General features: G+C 42.4%; 1 protein-coding gene across 6 annotated transcripts in view; it reads right to left on the bottom strand.

Annotated features, from left to right (window-relative positions):
* Positions 1-4,338: 4,338 nt before the first annotated feature.
* The window catches only part of POC1A (POC1 centriolar protein A), a 39,465-nt gene continuing 19,926 nt past the window's right edge, over positions 4,339-23,877 (bottom strand). For all 6 annotated transcript variants that reach the window (XM_084839717.1, XM_084839718.1, XM_084839716.1 and 3 more), the window contains 5 exons: positions 23,019-23,087; positions 20,116-20,268; positions 13,885-13,944; positions 12,161-12,316; positions 4,339-7,890 (listed from right to left, as the gene is read on the bottom strand). In XM_084839717.1, coding sequence (XP_084695843.1) covers positions 7,792-7,890; positions 12,161-12,316; positions 13,885-13,944; positions 20,116-20,268; positions 23,019-23,087 — 537 coding nt within the window. In that variant the 3' untranslated portion in view covers positions 4,339-7,791. The remainder of the gene's footprint in view (positions 7,891-12,160; positions 12,317-13,884; positions 13,945-20,115; positions 20,269-23,018; positions 23,088-23,877) is intronic.

The following is a 23,877-nucleotide window of genomic DNA, read 5'->3' as shown; positions in this document are numbered from 1 at the left end:
AAATAAGCAGGGTGACAATATGCAGCCTTGTCATACTCCTTTCCCAATTTTGAACCAATCGGTTGTTCCATGTCCGGTTCTTACTGTTGCTTCTTGACCCTCGTACAGGTTTCTCAGGAGACAGGTAAGGTGGTCTGGTACTCCCATCACTTTAAGAATTTGCCACAGTTTGTTGTGATCCACACAATCAAAGGCTTTAGCATAGTCAATGAAGCAGAAACAGACGTTTTTCTGGAATTCTCTTGCTTTCTCCATGATGCAGCGAATGTTGGCGATTTGATCTCTAGTTCCTCTGCCTCTTCGAAACCCAGCTTGTACTTCCGGTAGTTCTCGGTTCGCATACTGCTGAAGCCTAGCTTGTAGGATTTTGAGCATCACCTTGCTGGCATGTGAAATGAGCGCAATTGTGCGGTAGTTTGAACACTCTTTGACGTTGCCCTTCTTTGGAATTGGAATGTAAACTGACCTTTTCCAGTCTTGTGGCCACTGTTGAGTGTTCCAGATTTGTTGGCATATTGAATGCAGCACTTTAACAGCATCATCTTTTAGGATTTTAAATAGCTCGGCTGGAATACTGTCATCTCCGCTAGCTTTGTTGTTACTAATGCTTCCTAAGGCCCACTTGACTTCACTCTCGAGGATGTCCGGCTCAAGTTCAGGGACCGCACTATCATGGCTATCAGGGACATTCAGATCTTTCCTGTATAGTTCTTCTGTGTATTCTTGCCACCTCTTCTTAATCTCATCTGCTTCTGTTAGGTCCCTGCCTTCTTTGTCCTTTATCATGCCCGTCTTTGCACAAAACGTTCCCTTGATATCTCCAATTTTCTTGAAGAGATCTCTAGTCTTTCCCATTCTGTTGTTTTCCTCGATTTCTTTGCATTGTTCATTTAAGAAGGCCTTCTTGTCTCTCCTTGCTATTCTCTGGAACTCTGCATTCAGTTGGGTATATCTTCCCCTTTCTCCCTTGCTTTTCACTTCCCTTCTTTCGTGAGCTACTTGTAAAGCCTCATCAGACAGCCTTTCTTGCCTTTGGCTTTCTTGCATTTCTTTTTCTTTGGGATGGATTGAGTTGCTGCCTCCTGAACAATGTTACGGACCTCCGTCCATAGTTCCTCAGGCACTCTGTCTATCAGGTCTAATCCCTGAAATCTATTCCTCACCTCCACTGTATATTCATCAGGGATATGATTTAGGTCATACCTGAACGGTTTAGTGGTTTTCCCTATGTTCTTCAATTTAAGACGAAATTTTGCAAGAAGCAGCTCATGATCTGAGCCACAGTCAGCTCCAGGTCTTGTTTTTACTGACTGTATGGAGCTTCTCCATCTTTGGCTGCAAAGGACATAATCAATCTGATTTCGATATTGACCATCTGGTGACGTCCATGTGTAGAGTCGCCTCTTGTGCTGTTGGAAAAGAGTGTTTGCTATGATCAGCATGTTCTCTTGGCAAAACTCTTATTAGCTTTTGTCCTGCTTCATTTTGTACACCAAGGCCATGCCTGCCTGTTATCCCGGTGATTTCTTGACTTCCTACTTTAGCATTCCAATCCCCTATGATGAAGAGGACATCTTTTTTTGGTGTTAGTTCTAGAAGGTGTTGTAGGTCTTCATAGAACCGATCAACCTCAGCTTCTTCGGCCTCAGTGGTTGGGGCATAGACTTGAATTACTGTGATGTTGAATGGTTTGCCTTGGATTCGTACTGAGATCATTCTATCATTTTTAAGATTGTACCCCAGTACTGCTTTTCCCATCCTTTTGTTGACTATGAGTGCTACTCCATTTCTTCTAAGGGATTCTTGCCCACAATAGTCGATATGATGGTCACCTGAATTAAATTCGCCCATGCCTGTCCATTTTAGTTCGCTGATTCCCAAGATGTCCATGTTCAATCTTGCCATCTCATGTTTGACCACCTCCAGCTTACCTTGATTCACTGATCTGACATTCCAGGTTCCTAAACAATATTGTTCTTTACAGCATCGGATTTTCTTTTCACCACCAGACACATCCACAGCTGAGTGTCCTTTCGGGTTTGGCCCAGCCGCTTCACTCTTTCTGGCACTACTTGGAAATTCCCTCTGCTCTTCCCCAGTAGCATATTGGACACCTTCCAACCTGAGGGGCTCATCTTCCGGCGTCATCTCTTTTAGCCTTGTGATACGTTCCATGGGGTTTTCTTGGCAAGAATACTGGAGTGGGTTGCCATTTCCTTCTCCAGTGGACCACATTTTGTCAGAACTCTCTGCCGTGACCTGTCCGTCTTGGGTGGCCCTGCACGGCATAGCTTATGGCTTCACTGAGTTACGCAAGCCCCTTCGCCACAACAAGGCAGTGATCCATGAAGGGGAAACCCTGGAGAGCCATTTCCAATCAGTGTTAGCAATACTGAGCTAGATGGACCCTGGTCTGAATCCGTATAAGGAAACTTCCTATATTCCATCACTGGTAAAGCACATGCCTATGTAAAGTGTTCCACGGAACACCCCCACATTCATTCATTCATTCATTCATTACATTTATATCCCACCATTTTTTCTCTAAGAAACCCAAGGCGGCGTACATAATCCTCCTCCTCTCCATTTTATCCTCACAACAACAACCCTGTGAGGTAGGTTGGGCTGAGAGTCTGTGACTGGCCCAAAGTCACCCAGTGAGCTTCCATGGCCGAGTGGGGACTAGAACCCGAATCTCCCGGCTCCCAGTCCAACACTCCAGCCACTACACCACACTAGCTCACCACACACAGACTCATTTACTTATTTTATATCCCAGCTTTCTGCCACAAAATGGTGCTCGAGGCAGCTAACAATAAATACAGATTTAGAAAGCTCAGTTACAATGTAACATAAAAATACACAATAACAGCAATAAACAGCACCCAACCAGTCAAAAAGGCCCTTCAGCAACAGACCAGTTTATATGCCAAAGGCCTGCCTGAATAAAAATGTCTTTGCCTGCTGGCAGAAGGACAACAGAGAGGAAGCCAATCTAGCTTCCCTCAGCAGGGAGTTCCAGAGCCTGGGAGCAGCCACTGAGAAGGCCCTCTCTCACTTCCCCACCAAACATGCCTCTGATGATGGCAGGACCAAGGGAAGGGCCTCCCCGAAGACCTTAAAACCTTGGCAGGCTATAAGGGAGAAGGCAGTCTTTCAGGTACCACAACTCTGCCCATTCACATGTACAGTTGGCATGCTGGCAGAAAAGCCACCCAGGATGCTTGCTAGCATGCTACTGCTAACTATGACAAGGTCGACTCATGCAGTAAACACATTGATATGAGACAGGCTTCACAAGGAATGCTTACACAGGTCATCTTCTGAACTCAGTTCATGCACATTTCCCTGGTATTTAGCTACTAGTCATTCCTAGGAGAAAGAAACCAATGTCTAACTTAAAAATAGATGTGTTCAAAACGACTATATGTGCATAGAGAACAAGGAAGGGAACCCAGGCGTGACTGTTTCTTAATGCTCTCTGTGATAATTGTAGGGCAATGTTCTGTTACCAAGGTAAGAGCCACATGATCACAGTTTCCAATCTGTATACTGTCTAGCCTTCAAACATTCAGAGATACATCCAGACTGGAAGCAATCTTTCCATAAGCTGGATCTTCAGAACAGCCCGGGGAGGCCCCTATTTCTTGTAATCAGTTGGGAATGAAAGCAAGCCAGGAAATAAAACAGGTTTTTAAAAACAATACATATTTTAAAGGTTGAACTAAAGATAAAAGAATCTGCACAAAATCTGAGCCTGTTTTTCAGACTGATTACAGTCACTGTGAGAATGGGAATTGAGCCAACTTGTACTGAACATCCAACCCACAGCCATCACCACCACTCATATAGCACTGTATATGTCTTCCAACATAATTATGAATTAAACACGGTATTGCATCAATGTAAACTCCTAGACAGGAAGAAAAGTGGGCATTGCTTAAAGACAGCTTTTTTCCCCCTCCACAATATACGAGTATGTTTTAACATGTTCCATGCCCATAACAGCCAAAAAACCTCCCTTCGCTTCAGCCCTCTGGCATATGTAGCTCCCCTAGGGACCAATCTGAGTAAAAAGAGCTGTTACTAAAAACTTTAGTGAGGTCATATGTTTGGCAAACCTAACGGCAACAAATTAAAACTGCTTTTTTAGGAACTTGGCTTAGCAATTGCCTCAGAGATCCAAACAGAATCCTTAACCCTTTGTCATCTTCCCCAGGATCAGCCACACAAATAATTCCCTAAATGAGCTGCTCTCACTGTTGGAACGTTTACTCAGGAATTTGCAACAGCCCCCCCCCCCCCGATTTATTCAGTTGCTTCCTGAACTAGGAGCTTTGTAAAATGATCAGCACAGATGTTTCATTGTCGGGAAAAAGAGCTAAATGCAAGGAGTGAGGGTATATTTATAGCTACCCACCCTCCCCTGCACCAGAGTAGGAATATCCTGTTTAAAGTTTGACAAAGTACTTGGTCATGCATATATAGACACACACACACACACATTTGAATAATACGGGTGGTACCCATTAATGATCATAATGTATGAGTGGTATTGAACAGACAGCACATTTGATTGGAAACTGAAGACAACACATCTGTCTATCAAAAGGATGAAATCTAGATGAAGAGAGTAGTGGTTCAGACTGTGGTCTCCAGCCATGTTTTGTAGAGGTCCACTTCCAAAAGGGAATGAGAGATAGCCCACTAGCTGGATTCCTACTCTTCTAAAGTAGCTCACCAACACAGCACGTTCTGATGCTACAAATGACACTTCATTTAATCCTTTGCCAAATGCTGCCAGATCATTGGATTGGCAATGGAAGGGCCAGATCATGTGGCTCTTCAAATGCTGTTGGACTGCAACTCCCATCAGCCCTCTCCACTGGCTATGCTGGCTAGGGCTTGAGGTGCAGTCCAACATCTGGAGGGCCACACATTGCCCACCCATATTCTAAGTTAAATGCCTTTATTCATACACGTTTAATCCTATAGTCACAGCTGCCCCTGCAGTTGCTTCCCACACCAGTCTGAGTACATTTAGGGGCTTCAGCCAATGTCTGAACCCTTGAGAGGTCCATGCTTGGGAACACAGTATCTGGACAAAGCACCTGAACAAAAAGCCTGGAGCAGCATGGGAGCATCCCTAGAAGAGGCCCCACACTGGTTAAGGCACATATAAAGTTGGTGTAAGAATGCAATCTTGTGCACACTTAGCCGCAATTAAGCCCCACTGAACTCTATGGGACTTGCTTCTGGAGGAAAGCCAACGTGATAAAGTGACTAGAGGGTTGGACTTGAGACTAAGGAGTCTTGGATTCAAATCCCTGCTCAGCTATGTAGTTCACTGGGGGGCTAACCCAAAGTCACCATCTTTAGCCCAGCTAGCCTCACAAGCTTGTTGTAAAACTAAGGATAGAATGCCATGGACAATACCCTGAGCACCCTGGAGAAGGGTGATTTTTTTTTTTTTTTTTAATGGTAATGCTTGGCATTGTTTGACATTGACTCACCAGCAAATTCCCAAGGTTTCCATGCAAGGCTTCCAAGGTTTCCAGTACAGAAGATTACTTTCCAAATGTGTTATCACAGAAGGTACCTTGGAGGGAAGAAACACCACCCTACAAGGAAGAGCGTTTCTGCACATTACATAGTGGCAAAAAAGAAAGCAAGAGTCACGTGCGCTCTTTTCTCTTTCTTGCTAGAAAGATGCAGAAGGGGACAGGGCACATTAGGCATGGGGAGATGCCAAGCTGTTTCTACATCTGGCGCTCGTGTAGTAACAAGCCACCCTTGCTTCCTCTTTGACCATTTCCTGTAATGTGCAAAAGACCCCTGGGCAAGGTGTTTGGGGGAAGAAATTGCCTGCAAAAACAAAGCAAGGAACAAATCTTCTCTCCCTCCTTTCATTTCAAGCCAAGAAGCAAAATAACCTGCAGCTCTTAACAGACTTTCTGAGAAGGCCGGAATGCAGTATAATGGAAGGAGATGAGGATCTTTTATGGGATTGGCAAATGAAGAAAAAGTTAAAAAATAAAACCACCAAAAATCTCCCAGATGGAAATAATTAACCTCCAAAAAGACTTAAGGTTTCAGTAAAACACAGACAGACATAGACTCCCATGGAAAGGAAGGGGTCAGAGAAGAGATCTGGTTCTAAGGAATGTAAAAAGTGAGTTTGTGTGTGTGTGTGTGTGTGTGTGTGTGTGTGTGAGAGAGAGAGAGAGAGAGAGAGAGAGAGAGAGAGAGAGTGTAGGAGGAATCTGTTGGGGGTTGGGATAAAAAGAGCTATAGTAGTGCAGGTTTGTCTTTAAAATTGGCAATAATGAAGATATCAGGAAGGGTCAAGAGCACTTTCACAGCTAAGCAAGGACAAACATCACACAGCTTACCTTTATAGCAGTGGAGATGCTGCAGCATAGCCCCTTCCTACGCTGCTTGAGTAAGAACATAAGAAGAGCCACGCTGCATCCAACCAAAGGCCTATCCAGTCCAGCATTCTATTCACACAGTAGTCAACCAGATGCCCGTGGGAAGCCCACAAGCAGGACATGAGTGCAACAGCACCCCCCCACCCATGTTCCTCAGCAACTGCTGTACATAGGCACACTGTCTCTGATACTGGAGGTAACATATAGCCGTCAGGACTAGCAGCAGTTGACAGCCTTCTCCTCAAGGAACATCAGATGCCCTGTGGATATGAGGGAAGTCTACAGTTCAGCTCCTTCCCACACCAGTGTTGCCCCAGCTTCTAAGTTACGGACTCCTTCCACATGAGCCGGAGCTTGCGAAGCTACCTTTGCAGCAGGGAAAGAAGCTGCTGCACTGCAGTGGCTCCCACACCACAAAAGGGACACCCAACGGGGCCCGGAGTCATCATCCCAATATATGTAAGGTGATCACAACTACTCTTATCAGTATGACAAACATGTGGCTATGCCAAAACAAATCTCTGATCTTGAACATGCAGGCAAATCTCTGATCTTGAACATGCATGCAAACAAATCTCTGATCTTGAACATGCATGCAAAGCTACCAGACTCTACAGACACACATGGAGAAAAAGTAGTCATGGCGTCTGATATTGGATTGTTAGACAAGTAATGTTCACATTAAAAGTAATTGGGATCGAATCTGGATCTGCTTTGCTGGTGTGTTTCATCTTACAGCCAAACTTGTTATTCTCAGCTCCAATGTACTGAAAGAAATATATGCAGATCCAGCATCCTGCAACCTCTTTGTAAGCCATTGACATTCAGATTTTAAGATCTTCTGGCACTTGAGACTTCAAGCGGAATCTCCCAAAAGGGTGAGTCACATTTCTACTTGGAATGCTTGCAGTGAATTTGGAATGAAGAACTCCTCCAGTGTTTTGGTAATTCTATGTCTGAAAACAAACTCCCACAGTGTTCTCAAACGCACGTATGCACCCACACACAGGATTTCAACAAGTCTTCTCCAGCGGGTTCTAGAAACTTATCATTTCCAACGTGAGGACGTCCAGTCCTTAATATAGCAGCTCTGAGAACTGAGGCTGACGTAACTTTCAAAGGAACAACCTCTCAACACCTGAATGTGTGAGCTAGGATGGTAAAGACAAGCATCACAAATGGCCACCATTTAGTAAGGAAAGAAAGTTTAATCTTAATAGAAATGTATTTACAGACACTCTTAGCTGTACAATTTATTCTAATAAAATAGGAAATACTTTCATTTTAAAAACCATTCACACAAAATTCTTCGAATTTGCACGCACCCCAACAACAAGGGCTTCATCAGCTCCCTGGAGAATCAGTTGGATTTACTTTGAGCAATCTTTTGTTGATTCTCAAGGCACTCCTTCAGCTTGTCTTCTGTTAATGTCAACCTTTGTTCTAGAATGGAAACAGTCTGCAAAGTGAAAAGGGTGTTGTAAGACTAGCAATTTAAAACTACAACTGCATGCGCCACTACCTGGGACAAAACTGAACTCAGTGGGACTTACTTCTGAGTAAGCACGCAGAGGACCAGACTGTGCTGCACTTCTTATTTATATTCAGGCATATAGGCTAGGTTTTTGCCTAACGAAGAGACTTACAACAGAATAAAATCATAACAAAAATGTCACACAAAGAAAGATACTGCAAAATTTAAAACATCTAAATTCATATGCAGGATGCTGGCACAACACAGGGGTAAAGCAGACTGGTAAACAGAAGAACATTTTCTCACTGAATTGGGTTCAGACAACACAATAACCCATGTTTCAACAACAACCCACATTCAACCCTTGAGTGTGGGTTATCATGTTGTCTGAACCCAGCCACTATGTTATGCATATGTTCTTGCTGCTCTCCATAATTTAATATCACAATTCCAAAATTGGAAAAGTAGACTCAATTAAAATTTACGAAAGAATCCCGTACAAAGCCATAATTCTGCCCCCTTTGGAGAAGTCACTGTTTCAAGAAAATACAGCCTGTAATTGCATATGAGCTAAAGGCCTATCACATTTGATGGGCAGGGAAGGTATGAATTACAGTCAGTACCCCACTCCCACTCCCCATACCTCCCCCCTATTCATTGAGACCATTGCCTCAGGTCGCGAAAGATGTAGGACACATCTGCTTTTCCAAATCTGCCCACCCCCCATTTCTGCAAACCAGAAAATGCATTTGGTAAGAAGAGAAGTCATACTCTCTCAAATGGGGCTCTTTATGTGGGGGGGGGGCTCCCTTTCCATGGACTCCCCTGGGGGCCACTCCACCCAGTGTCAGGGGTGGTGGGCATTTCTGCCCTCGCGGTAACGTCATTATTCATGTGTTTTACTCTGCCCCGAAGGAATGAATTGTAACAATTAACTTTTATTGAAGAAAGTAGAAGTACACATTGAGAAGTACACATGGTAGTGCCTTCCTTGCAAGCAATCCAAGTGTCTGGGATGACAGCAGATCTTGCCTGCTCCCACAGAAAGAGGAGCCAGTGAGAGCCAAGCCAGGCCCTATCTGCCTAGCCATGTCCCAGGGTTTCTTTCTTGTCATACTGAAGTGTGACCAGATGTTGGTCTTTATAGGTGTCTACAGCAGTGAAAGCATAATAAAGCCAGGACTATTTAGATTCACCATTCACATACAAAACAGGCTAAAATGGGCTACCATGTTTCAACATATACCAAAATTACTACTTCTTGTATTACTACCATATACCGCGTGTGTGGTAAAGTGCCGACTTAGGAGAGGAATGTTCTGCAAGATGAGCTGAATGATGCCAAACAGGCCTACTTACAGATGTGAAATATTAGACATCAAGCAGTAGTATGACAGCTGGCAATAATAGCCTCCTTAATCATTCTTAAGTCTTCTATGAATGATAAACATACATATTTAAAGTGATCATGTAAAAGCCTGACTATGAAGTTCAGATATATTAGAACGTATAATGCACGTATACAGCTTCTCTTTCAATATAGCATGTTATATTTTAGAGCCCTCTAGTGATCTTCTGTGGTACTGATCAAAATAATGCTTATGTCACAATAAATCTCTCTTGATAAACGTGCCACAAGACTTACTCTTTGTGTCTGTTGTAGCATAGCTAACCCCCGGAATTTGTCACCATGGAGGTACAACATACAAGACACACACCCCACTACAAGGGAACTTAGTGAAGTTTTCAATGCAAGACATAACTTAGAGTTAAATTATCTTAGTGTGAATTTCTGCCATTTTTATTTTTTAATGTTATAAACAAAGAATAAAAGGCTTGTATTCACATTGTGTGTCTTCGCATACAGAAGTGAAAGAATTGTAAGAGAAATATAAGGATTACAGAAGGACTACAGGCAATTGCAACTCCTGCCCTACTAAATACCCTGTGCTAGATCCTTCTAGGATATTTTCTCCGGACTAATCTCCTGGACAACAACTCCAAGCATTAGGATCACAATTTTTGGATGCAATACTGGCATAGCTGCCTTGCTTGATCTGATCTCTTCAACATAATATCCCACCAACTCACTCATTCACTGAGACTTTCAAGATGTATGCCTAATTTCTCAAGAAGTCATCTTTAAGAATATATTCACTAGCCCCTATCTTGTGCCAATACAACTTCCCTTCTTTAGCTGAAGTATTTTAACTGAAAAAGCAAACACTCCTATGTGCTGCCTGTGCACATCCCATTTTGCAGGGTACAAGACCAGTCCAGCTTCAATGTTCCTAATATAATTAGGCTGCACTGCCTTCCAGTGTGTTTCCAGGTCCAATTCAAAGTGTTAGTGTTGACCTTTAAAACCCTGAACAGCTTAGGGCCAGAGTATCTAAAGGAACATCTCCTCCCATATGTTCCTACCTGGACCTTTAACTCATCTTTTCCGGGAACCTCCACCAAATGAAGCTGAGCATGTGGCTACAAGAGAGAGGCCCTCTCATTTATGGAATGGCCTCCCCAAAGAGTCTTGCCAAGCACCTATAGTGTTACCTTTTCAGTGCCAGACGAAGCCATTTCTCTTCTCCCAGGCCTTTCAATCTTTCATTATTGTGATTTTATTTCCTGAGGCCTTTTAAATTTTTTGCATTATTGTTGTTGTTTCTAACCTGTTTTATTGTGTGACCCACCCTGAGATCTTTTTATTACAGGGTGACATTTAAATAAAATGAAAGAATATGTGACTGGCAGAATGAAGCTACTTAACACAATAATAAATTAAAGTTAATTAAACAAACATTTATTTCCTGCCATTTTGCCACAGTATGAGGCACTAAAGTCAACTCGCAACATAATCAAAGAAAACACCTGCACTCAAAGACCAAAATATGAATTGAGTTCATTTTGAAGTTTAGTGCATTCTAGGCTGTGACAACTGAACAGTTTTCTCCCCATACACAGAGGCAGAATTAAAATAAAGCCACGTGCATACAATGACTACTGCAGATACGAAGTCTTTGACAGACAAGGATGATGGATTCAGTCTGAGCTCTAGTGAAGCATTCAGAGCACAATACAAAACTGTAAGCCACAATACTGCATTTTATCATTTAGAATATAATGGTGTGGATAAAAAAAATGCAAGTATTTCATGATTCCTGAGCATTCTAAATATTCAATTTCGTTTTCTGATTTTGTTTTAACCCCCCCCCCCCTTCCTGACATTATGCTCAAGTAGCTGAAGTGGGAACTAAATATAGGCATGTCTCACCAAATTACAGAATCTATTAAAATTATCAGTCTGTTTTGGCAACCTCAACTCAAGGGTGGTTCCTCTAAATATTACTTTCATCTCTAACAGGTCATACATTTACCAACAGAATACATGTTCCACAAGGTTACTGCACACACTTAGGAACTGCATTTCATTTCCCTAATTGGTTCTGGTGGGTGAATGCACATTCAATTTGTTGTACAATTTGTAATCTTTGGACAGGCGACTGGATATACTGGAGAAAAATGGAGGGACCCACACAATGGAAAGAGGAACAAGAACATTGCTTCCATACCCTGCTGGGAGCTATTTACAAGTAAGGTACAGCACAAGTGGCACCTAATACCTTTGGTCACCCAAAAGTAGCTTACCTCTGCCAGGTGACAGCAGAAGCTGGGTCTTACGAGTTTTCTAGTCTGTGACAAGAATTTCAAAGGACGTGCTAGCTAGGCAACTCTGCCCCATACACCTTTTAAAAAAGCTCTTACCAAGTAGTGCTGCTCTGCACTCTGTGAAGAGAGGCAGCAGTTAAGGTTTAAAAAAACATTTTAAAAAATCACCTCAACCCCTTCCCAATAGGGCCACCCTAAGATCATGTCCACATAGGGGAAAACATGATGGCTGTCATTTGTGAAGTCCAACACAAGGGGTTATTTTGCCATGAGCACACAGAGTAACTACTTGTGCATCATGTACAGCAGCTCATGGATTAAACATTTGTGACTTATTGGTAATCAAATAAAAACTGGGCTGATAGATGAAATTTAAAACATACTACCTGTGAATCATAAGCATCCACATTTCTTCCCATTACTTGTGGACAAGGCAAGTATAAAAGGAATTACTGTTCAAGACCCGACCTTGAAATGGAATATCCCAGAAGACTTCTCCATCAGCTTCTCAACACTGATTCTTCTTTGAGGCTATCAACACAAGTTTTATGAAGGGAGGTTCATCAAGTATCCTGACAGTATGCCATACCTGGGTGAGAACATCCAGCTGTCCTACAATATGCTGAAGGGTACTGGCAAGACTGGCCTCATCTATCCGTTCTTGCTGCCTTCTGACCGATCCTGCAGTTTCCGTTACTTGTATTTTTTGTTTATCTGGGTTTTCTCCAAAATCCATCTCCAATTGCTAGAAGATGAAGGGACATTGCTTACCATCCCACGTGAAGGTTTTAAAAAATTGTGGGAAAAGACATTCAAAGAAGAAATGTTGCCCAATCCACTGTGAAGAGTTGTGCCAGTGCAGCCCACCAATTTGTGCACTGCACCATGAATGCACCTCACTGACACATCGATATTCTACTTCCAAACCAGCCCACCAACTCTCTCCCAATCCAGCACTTAAGATTTAATACAATCTATGAAATGACATAACTAAACTAAACATAACTAAATCAAAAATGGAATATAACCACAGAATCTCAAGAACAGAAACTTCTAAACAATCTAAGGGTTTTATAACGTTAAAGCCTGGGAGAGTTATCCAGCACCTGTTCCTCAGAGCTTGAAATCTGGCGTACAAAAGAAATGCTTCTCCACTGGGCACCGTTGCTTCAATAAAACTCAACTGATCTTTGGAATGGACTTAAGAGAGCAATCCTATGGGAGAGCATCCCAGGGACTGTAGGATTCTACAAAGTCCCTCCTCTGAGGCCATAGACACTACTACAATGTCCTTGGAAGGGGGACTCCGGTATCCGATCCTTCCCCCTGCCCCCTCCCCCTTGCAGCCACTGCAGAAAGAATTGTGACAGCTGCTTCCCGAGGTCGCAGAAGTGGCCTCAGAGAGGTTAGAAAGAGGACATGCTGGCAGGTGGGGAAGAGAGAGGAAAGGTCAGGATACAAGGAATCCTATGGCCTCTCCAGCCCCATCCTGCCCCCGCCAGCACATCTTCTCTAGATAGGCTCAGAGGCCTGCCGAGAGGGAAAAGCAAAACGCGGAAGACAGAGAGGCTAAAATCGCATCCATCACTCCTTCTGCCCTGCCGGCAACAGCTCGGCAGGGCATTGGATACATGGAAGCCTCCAAGTTTGGGGGCTTCCGTCTCACAGGACTGCGCCCTAATTAACTTATATTTTGATAATTTATGTATGAATATACACTACTGATAAGCACAACTTTATTTTAATTTTTAATAAAACTGTTACAGCACACAAACTGTACTTTCCCTAGCCAACTGAATACTGAGTCAGGCTTTCCAGCTCAACCCACGTAACACTTCCTCCTTCAATAATTACTAGCCATTTATTGCCCTGTACACAGCCCATATAGGCCAGGATAGTCCACCCACGGGAAGTGTGGAATTCAGAAAGATGCAGGTTCAAATCCTTACCTGGAGCTATTTCACATATAGGAGACTTGAGACACGTGCCGGTTTTTCACTATAACTGAAAGGGAGATCTGTGCCTGCATGCCCAGGAGTCTTGGACCACTGAGGCTCCTGGGATGCTGCTAGCCACATGTTTGCAGACAGCCATCTGCCCTTCATCAAGCATCCTGATGTTCATTGTGGGCACACACAGGGAACATGTCACTGGCAACTCTTTTCATAGTTTGCAAAGTATGCCTTTGTCAACAAAGTTCAGAAGTGAGCTCCATGACAAAGGGTTCTGTCAAAATACTCATGAAGACTTGCTTCTACTCATCACAATTAAACAGCAGAAAAATTATCTAAACTAAACAATGTTTGACTTTACCTTTTCTTGTCTGTAAATTCCAGGTTTCTGAATCCCACTACTGACAGCGTCCATCGGTTTCTACAAGGAGACATTCCAAGACGGTTTGTGTTATTCCACATTTCCTACAATTACTCATTAGCATTCTCCACAAGATTTTCAAAAGTCAGCTGCAGGCCTTTGAAACTGAACACAATGCAAAGAACCACCCAGATATCCAACTAGGCAGTCCCACACCAGGGGTTCTGCACCACAAGTTATCTGAAAGCTTCCTTCTCCAAGCTGGTGTACTCCAGATGTGGTGGGCTTCAAATCCCATCAGCCCCAGCCACCATGGCCAATGGGCAAGAATCCTGGGAGTTGTGGTCAAAAACATCTGGAAGGCACCAGGTTGGGGAAGGCTGTCTTAAAGAATACATTCAAGAAATGAAGAACAGGAGCTTTCATCATTCACCCTTATCTTCCCGACATTTGCCACTGTTCCTTAATTTCAAGTGGCTTTTCTAAGTCTTCATAATTTGATTCAGAAGAACAATTTCACTTGTCTGACTAGAGCTATCGGGGGTGGGGGGGAACAGCAGGGAGTTTAGTAGGCACAGCTGCACCAAGAGTTGAGTGAAAGGACAACCAGGCATCCGGCTCGACAAGCATAATAGGTACCTGACCCACCATTGCTTCTACCGGTCCCTTTGAAACAATGGCTTCCCCAAACTGATGGTTTAACTTCATTATTTTCAGCCAAGGAAGCTGGAACCTTCAGACCCTCTAAATCAAAAAAAACACACATGGGTGTAAAGACAGTGACCTGGTTCGTACGTAACGGCGGCATTCAGTGGCAAATTGTGGGTTAATTAACCCATAATTTGTGGGGACACGCACTGTGTGCAAGCTGCTTCCAGTTTGTGAGCCGCTTCCAGTTTGCAGCTACAACCTACAAATACCCCATTCGTAGGTTGTCAGCATAATGTCCAAACCTGAACAGTATGGATTGTTCGTGGGTTAAACAACTCAAAGTTAACCCATGGTTTGTTCTTAGATTAATGAATAACCTGAAGTGTCTGGGTTCAGATGGCACACTAAACAACCTATGAACAGAGCATTCGTAGGTTGCTGCTGCAAACCAGAAGTGGCTCACATGCAGTGCACATCCCGACAAATCGTGGGTTAATTAACTAACCCACACTTTGCCGCCAAATGCTGCCATTACATGAGAACAGCCCCAATGACACTTAACTCAATGGTTACCTAGCTACACAGAGCAAAATTAAATTCAAGGTGCTTTTTTAGAGCCTGTTCACAGCCAATATGCAGAATTCTAAATAGGGACTATTTGGAAGGGGTACTATGTAATTACCCTAGTTCAGGCATTAAGTCTATTTTAGTTAATTGTTCTAGTGCACAATTTATTCAGCACAAAAGAACAAAGGTATTTGAGCAAGTGCCTACTTAACAGGTAAGGGAAATATTCAAAGAACAGAAGAACACTAAATGGTAGGATAGGCAAGCAATTGTTAGTACTGTTACTAACAATAAGGAATCAACATACTTGAATTATTTATAGCCTCCACTAAACTGTGGGCTGGGAAGGAGAAGTCAGCCTTTATTTGAAAATTCTATCATACACCCACACTATACATGATTCTTGTTAACTGGGGGGGGGGGGGGGGGTTGGCCAAGCAACTTATTTGGGCCTGCACAGACTGAACTTTATTCACAAGTTGTTTCAAGGACATCATCTTCATTGAGGTCTAAAGAGCAGCCGTTCTTCATTGAAACATAATATTCAACAATCATACTTCGCATTTGAGTGTTTAAAGCACTTCACATACATTACATTGCTATAATCCTTACAGCAATTCTGTAAGATCCGTATTCTTAGCCCCACTTTACAGATAGGGAGAGCTGAGAGCCCTCTTAGGGTCACCTAGTAAATTCATGGTAGAGGTGAGATTTGAACCAGGGACTTCCTAGTTCACAGCTGTTTCTTTTCCACTATGCTACAACAGTTTTCTTACGACACACTTGCTGGATCACTTCCTGGCCCATCTGGCTTTTCTCAAATACTGTCCAATGAAAATTGCTGAAAACACATAAAAGAGTCTTGCTTACTGAGCTCTCAGCAGTTTTCTGTTTAGGGGATTTCCAAGCATGAGGAAGAATACTCTGGCCACCTTAACAGAGTGAAAATGATATGCCTACCCTCCCCCCAAAATGCCTAGGCCTGGTTGGGTCTAGAAAACCCATTAACAGGCAAAGTACCAAAAGTTATGGGGATTGTAGAAATGTCAAACGCATCAGATAACTTCTTTAGGAACTTATGGGGGGTGATGGAGAAATTAACATTAGAATTTCATTTAATCCCCCTTCAGACTAGCTATTTTGGCTTTGAGTAAAAGGCATTTTCACTCTAGCTCCACACGGAGAGTAAGACTGACATCCAGTGGAGTTCCGCCTTTGCTAGGGCAAAGCAAAAACTGAACAGAACCTTAGCAACAATTTATTGAGGCATTAACTTTTGTAGAAAACAGACCCATAAAATACATGATGTGAAGTAAAAGGCTGATCTATCACACAGGTCAAGGTAACAGGAGAATAACCCAAGAAATCCATATACCTCTAAATACTGTACTGAATTTGAATGGCAAACCTGATGACAATTGGGTTCAGCCTGAAGTAAAACAATGTCAGATAAATGCATGTAATAATAAATCATATGTATATAATAATCATGTTCAGCAAGGTGCTGTACAATCAAAGCAAAAAATGTCTTTACAACAATATGTAAGAACAATACATAATCAAGTTTTGATTATGGGAAGATGGCTCAAAGTTCTGCAAATGTGGTCTTATTTTTTAAGATTATGCTATTTACATTGTTATTTTACAAACTGCTCAAACACTGGAGGAGTTAGGATAAAATACACTTTAAATAAAATACATTAATTGAGAGCACAATTAATTGAGCACAATTGCATAGGATTGTGCTGTATAGAAATATACGTTTGTTTTTAAGCAATAGTATATTTTCTCAAACAAAAGCATCAGAGGACTCTAAATGGTATTAACTATTTAGTTTGATTTACTCCTAATGGGATCGCCAAGTTCCAAGGAAATGGTTTATAGTACTCCCCCACAAATACAATAGCAAGATGCTGGAGAGAGAGAGAGAGAGAGAGAGAGAGAGAGAGAAAGGTGAACCGATGCCAAAATTAGAATGCATTCCTAATTTGAGAACCACGAGGTCAGAACAAAAAGCACATCTGGCATATGAGTAGTTTGGGAAGAATTTGCTTACATAAAGACTAACTAGATAAAGGAACAAAATGTTATAGTCAGCAATACGAACAGTCCATCAGACCACTGGCAAAGTGAAGAAAGTAGACTGTCTTACATAGCAACCGGAGGTTTACTCATTTGAAATATGGATTCTTATTGCATTTTTTTATTTATCTGAGAGGAGCAGAAGGTTCCTTTTCTAATAAAGGCTGGGGGGGGCGCCTGGGGGGAACATGACAATGTTCCAGTCTTTTAATATAATTAATTTTAGAAACCTCTGTACCCAAAGAACCGGATACACTAACTCCTCCCGGATGAAAAATGGATGCAAAATCCGCAGATACTGCAGCCAAGTTATGTAAGAACAGAAGCTTCAGATTTGGGCCCACTGCAGTTCACAGGTATTTCCAGCAATGTTCACACAGATTTTGCCTTTCAGCGTAATACTGTTCATAGGCATCCATTCATGGAGGGGGGAATCCACAATGGGCCCTCCATTCCCCCACACAAGTTTATCATTAACGCTTCTATAGTATTTTCCACTGTACAAGGTGCTTTATGATTATTTTAATTTATCATTGTATCTATATAGTGTAAGTCTAATGGATAAGATCCTGATTCTTAAGAGTTTCAGCAAGTCGACTTTTACCAGTGCTGCATAACTGAAGGACACACGTTATTATTTTACTGCTCATAGTCCAGCCCCACCAGGTGGAATTGCTAACATAGGCAGGATAAACAAATTAGCAAACCATTCCATCTAACTTTATGCCAGGGCCACATCAAACTCTGTACAGGAAAGCCCAGGCATGAGGAGCAGCATGTGAGTTTTGCTGCAAGTGCCTATGCCGGGAAGCCAGCCTATTTGTACATGACACACACACACACATACAGTATACACTGCACTTCAGAAGTGACAGCATATATATTTCCCCTTATACAGAGATGATCTTCATATAGGATCATCATCATAAGTTGTATGACCCTTAGTGGCAGAGGTTAACTGGCATTAAACACTGAAAGCATATTATGAGCATTTCTTCGACAAAGTTGCATCAGAAATACTGTGACAGAAATAAGTTTTGATGCAGACCAATACACATACTAGAAATATGTTTCATCCATCCAAAATGTGAAAAAAATTGTCAGCAACAACTTCCACCAAGAGGTGTTGTGGTTTTGCTTATCAGTGTCACATTTTGTGACCCTTTCTACTTCAAGCTTAGGGTGCTTCCAAAAAGAGGGCTCCTAGCACTACCAATCAAAAGCCATTGTGGAGTTATTCCATCTTTCCATCCTTAACTGATTTTCTTTGCTAAGAAAAAAGGCAGAAGAAGTGGTGGGAAACATGGGAGGCTTACAAATGGAAAATGGCAACATCTGAACCCACAGTAAAATTGCTTGAAAGAGAAAAGAGAACAGCACAATAAAAGTCTCATCTGAAAGTACCCTCCATAGCTGTACCAGAAGTATTTTCCTTTCCTGTTTGAATAAGTTACATGATGAAGTGGTTAAAGTTCTCATAGTTTGCTTACATTCATATTTGAAGAATTCTATCCACTAGAAACCAGTTTTAAAAACTCTTGTCTATGCTGAATTCGGGGAAGAGGACAATATAACAGGATAACAAAATAACTACACTGACTGGGTTTATACTACCATAACCCACCATGGCTTATTTAAACCACGGTGGGGTGTGAGGTGTGCCAGATGCACTTTTGAATATTCAGGCCACAGCAGGCAGTTGCTGTGGCTTATCATATCATGCGATCCCAGCAAGGGTGGCTTATATGAGGGTTAAACAGCCCTCGCATAACCCATATGCTGTTTTAGGGTTATGCGAGGGTTGTTTAACCTTCACACAAGCCACCCTCGTGGGGGTCGCAGGACACAATAAGCCACGATGACCACCTGCCACAACTTGAATATTCAAAATGGCTGCTGACAGGCACCACAACCCACCATAGCTTAAATATGCTACAGTGGGTTGTGGCGATCATGCAAAGCAGCCCACTGTTTATCTCTGTTAACTGACTTCCTTGAGAGAGCTTAGCGTCCTGCTTTTCTTCCTAATTTCCATTAATTTATATTCTAGACTTACACAGGACAAGGAAAGAATTATTAGTAAAGATTCCTACCACTTCTCCTTTGCTGCCAACTTTCTTTCTTGTCACCATTCTCATTTAATCTGGCCGTTTGTTTCTAAGAGAGTGTTCAGCATTGTAAAGCTCCAAATTCTAAGACTGTTGACCTGCACTGCCAATTTTTACAAAACACATATATTCTTTTGCCTCCACAAGTAACATAATATTGAGCAACTATGAATTATAATAGAGCACACTATCTCATTTGAGGGACAACTGTTAGGCAAGAGGTATTTTTTCAAAAACTGGCAGAAAGGTCAGAGCACAAGTCCTAGTGAATGCTGACTCTCCTTACAAAGAATAATGAAAACCAGGACAGTGTTATAGGACAGTAGCTTCATAGTACAAAATGGCTGAGAAAAATAAGAATAAGGGGAATACACCATAGAATATATGGACAATGCTTAGAAAGCCAGCTTGCTGTAAAGGGAAAAGACTGCTTTCAAACTCTGGGCCCAAAATTACGCCCACTGATGAATTAGGGATTGAGAGGCTTTAGTCACCTTGAAAGGATTTTTCCCTTAAAGGTGGCATACAAGTATCTTAAAATAAATAAATAAATAAGTCTGAAGATGTATAAATCTGTAAAAGTTAAACATTTCTGACAACCAATATGAGTTGGATACAATTCCATATTGTCTTGATTTTACTGGGTCTGACTTTTCATTACCACTGACATGCAGCGGGAAGTTCAACTGGGATTGCGAATACGGAGAAAGAAGGCAATCTAAATTTCTTACCCGAGAAAGCTGGAACCACCAGTACTCCCAAACACTGCATAGGAGCCAGAGTACCTAAAGTTCTAGAACTGATATCAATGACATCAACTTACCATATTGTTAAAGGCACCATTCCCATTCATACTCAATTTCTGTGTTTTCAGCACATCGCCATAATCAGCACCATTCACGTTCATACTGTATTTGCGTGTTTTTAGTACATCACCATAATCAGCAGCATCAAAGTTTGTTTTCCATACCATCACCTGCAAAATAAAGCCAACCTGAAACAGTTTTCATGCCTGCAACTATTTTAGTAGTCATCTGGAAATAATGTCAGTGTTCACAGAACTAAGAGAACATCTTTGCCAGAATAAAATAATAAAAGTGATTTGCCAGAATGCAATGAAGCATTACCCATACCTAAAATAATATTACTCAAATACAGAACTTACATTATAAAAGTACTCTATTGGGGCCTCAATAAACAGCTATTAAATTTCAGCTTTTGAAGAATTGGCTCAGAACAGTTTGGGGCACATGATGGTGTTACATTGTTAAAGCTAAGCAAGTCTCAGGCTGGATTCAAATTGCCTGGAAGCCTCCATGGAAGCTATAATGAATGTCCAAAAGCAAAAGAAAGATAAATAAATAAACTGACAACATAAAAAATTGCTTTCAAAAACAGTACGACCATGCAGGTACATTTGGGGCTGTATCTAATAAGCCTTCAATCACAGACGGTTGACCCTCCCCCCGCCCGCCCCATTTAGTGTTAACACTAGAAATAACCACACACACACACGCGCAATACAAACCAAACACTCATTATTTACAATAATGTTTCCTAGGGAAACAGAAGAAAACATACACCACACATACCCTTTGAGCAAGTCTAACTGAAACCTGTAAAACATACAGATAATGGGGCTATTCACATGACACAACGTCCCACTGTGGGGCTTGCATATTCAAAATGGTGGCCACACACTGCAGCCTTACTGTGGGTTATTTAACCTACAAGCCCCACTCAGGGGTCATCATGTTGTGCGAACCTGCCTAGCGTGGCTTATGCGAGGAAGGACTAAACAACCCTCAGGTAACCCATGGTCTGTCTTAGGATTATGCAAGCGTTGCGTACCCCTGCCTTAGGGAATAACTTTTCTAATATATGTCTTCCTGTGCTTTTAGATCAGGTGGGAAGTTTCACCCAGTTGTGATGCTAGATCTAGAAGTATCTAGATCCATTTCAGTCGGGCTTCAGGCCTGGGCATGGGACAGAAACGGCCTTGGTCGCCTTGGTGGATGATATGAGGAGGGCTCTGGATAGGGGTGAATGCTCCTTCCTTGTTCTCCTCAACCTCTCAGTGGCTTTTGATACCATTGACCACGGTATCCTCCTGGACCGCCTGGAGGGGCACTGGGAGAGGAGGTTTTGGCCCCACGGCCGCTCACTTGTGGGGTGCCACAGGGTTCCATCCTCTCCCCGATGCTATTTAACATCTATGTGAAGCCGCTGGGGGCTATCATCAGGAGGTTTGGGGTGTGGTATCATCAGTACGCGGATGACACGCAGCTCTACCTCTCGTTCAAATCTTCACCAAGGTTGGCTGTAGAATCCCTGTCCAAATGTCTGGAGACGGTGAGTGGCTGGATGGGGAGGAATAAGCTGAAGCTGAACCCTGACAAGACCGAGGTACTTTTGGTGGGAGACAAGAGGAGGGATGTTGACCTGGTGTTGGGGGATGTTGACCTGGTGTTGAATGGGGTATGGTTACCCTTGAAAGACCAGGTCCGCAGCTTGGGGGTCATCTTAGACTCCCAGCTGTCCATGGAGGCTCAGGTGTCAGCTGTGAGCTGGACAGTGCTGTACCAACCCCATCTGATACGGTGGCTGCGCCCCTTCCTTCCCGACCATCTGCTCCCATCGGTAGTACATGCCCTGGTCTCCTCTCGTTTAGACTACTGTAATGCACTCTACGTGGGGTTACCCTTGAAGATGGTTCGGAAGCTGCAGCTGGTACAGAACGCGACGGCTCGTCTGATTAAAGGCAGCCACCAGCGAGATCACATCATTCCAGTGCTGAAGGAGCTGCACTGGCTACCAGTTGTTTTCCGGGCCAAATTCAAGGTGTTGGTTTTGACCTTTAAAACCCTATACGGTTCCAACCCAGCCTATCTCAAGGAGCGCCTCCAGCAACACCAGATAGGCCGCTCAACAAGATCAGCCTCGGATGGCCTTCTCTCTGTCCCATCAGCCAGGACAGCTAGGCTGGTGAGGCTGAGGGAGAGGGCTTTCTCTGTGGTGGCCCCCACTCTGTGGAACTCCCTCCCTAGAGAACTCCGCCATGCACCCTCTTTAATGAGCTTCCGCCATGCATTAAAAACATGGTTGTTCAGGCAAGCAGTTGGGGTGGGCTAGGGTAATTTTAGAAACGTGATGTTTTTAATGTTGAATTTTATTGTATAAACTGTTTTTATTGTTGTACATCGCCCAGAGTGGCTGGGTGACTGGCCAGATGGGCGATTAATAAATTTAATAAATAAATAAATAAAAGTATCAGGGCAGGACTACCTAGGTAGCAGTGCTGCAATTTATAGAACAATCCCACCAGGGAACATTTCTATTTTTGACACCAAGTTAACAAGTTTCTGTTCTCCCAAGGCTTTAAAATGCCGCTTAGGTTCTGGTTGTAATATAAACCCTATTGTACTCTGCCTTGAGCACTTTTATAGAAAGGTAGTTAATTAATTTTCTAAATCTCATTAAACAGCTTGTAAAAGAAATTCCAATCTTTTGGAAGGCAGAAGCAGGCTTGAAAACATGGAAAACCAAATAAACAGAAAAATAACCACATGACTATTTTAAAGTTATGTAACTCACTGCCACTCCTTTTCCCTGATTTCAGTTCAACCTGGTTTACCTCCATGGGGAGACACCCCAACACAGTATTAGACTTTGATTTTAAAAAAATGTATCAAATAAACACAATTTAAGAAAATTTAAAGTAGATACCTGCTCATCAAAGCCCCCAGAAGCAAACAAGTCTCCTGTTCTTGAAAAAGAAACGCAGGTAGCCGGTCCCTGTGAAGACAAAATCACCACTGATATAGTATATATTGAACAGACTAAAAATATATGACGAAGTTGCTGGGGGGTACTTCTCCCTATCATTTTTTTTACAATGCTTACTATTTTTATTATAATTATTTCTATTGTTTTCATTGTTGTTGTTTTTATTAAATGTATGAGTTACATTTTGACTCAACTAGAGCCTCCAAGGCAACTTACAATTAAAACTTAAAACAATTTTAAAATTTTATACCCTGCCCCGAGATAATTTATCAGCCAGACTGGTCCTTAGATTCAAGGCTGAGCTGTCCAGTTGCAGTATAGCTAGGCTTGTGGTTCTCCCAGGATATTATCATTTTTGTTGACTCGCTCCTAGTTCTAATGGATTGCCTGCTGTTTTTACAGTATCAGTAAGTTCATCTGTCATTTCCGTAACCATTTTCTCAAGGTTTTGTTACTTCAACCCATTCCTGCCTTAGTTGTTTTATCTAGTTTGCGATCTTCTGGTTCCAGACCCTCCTTTGAGGTCTTCAGGGCTTTCCGTGCCATTGTTGGACTTCGTTATTCTAATACACTTCTGCTCACTACCCCATTTTTGGCCCAAATTGAGATGTTAATTTCTCAACTTTGGATGCAGACATGCTGTAGAACACAACTTTTATGTCTGTTGTTTTGTATGAAGTCAATCATTTACCTGAAGGAATGTCTTCTCCCTTACTGTCCTGCTAAATCACTTTGATCGGCTGGGGAGGTCCTCCTGGTTGTGCCACAGTTTGGAGGTGCATTTGACAGCAACCAGGAA

The sequence above is a fragment of the Heloderma suspectum genome, chromosome 2 (assembly GCF_057233095.1).
Source record: "Heloderma suspectum isolate Gila_16-S chromosome 2, 16-S_ref, whole genome shotgun sequence".
In the NCBI taxonomy this organism is placed as follows: Eukaryota; Metazoa; Chordata; class Lepidosauria; order Squamata; family Helodermatidae; genus Heloderma; species Heloderma suspectum.
The sequence above is the reverse complement of the archived record's forward strand: the minus strand, read 5'-3'. Positions and strand labels throughout refer to the sequence as shown.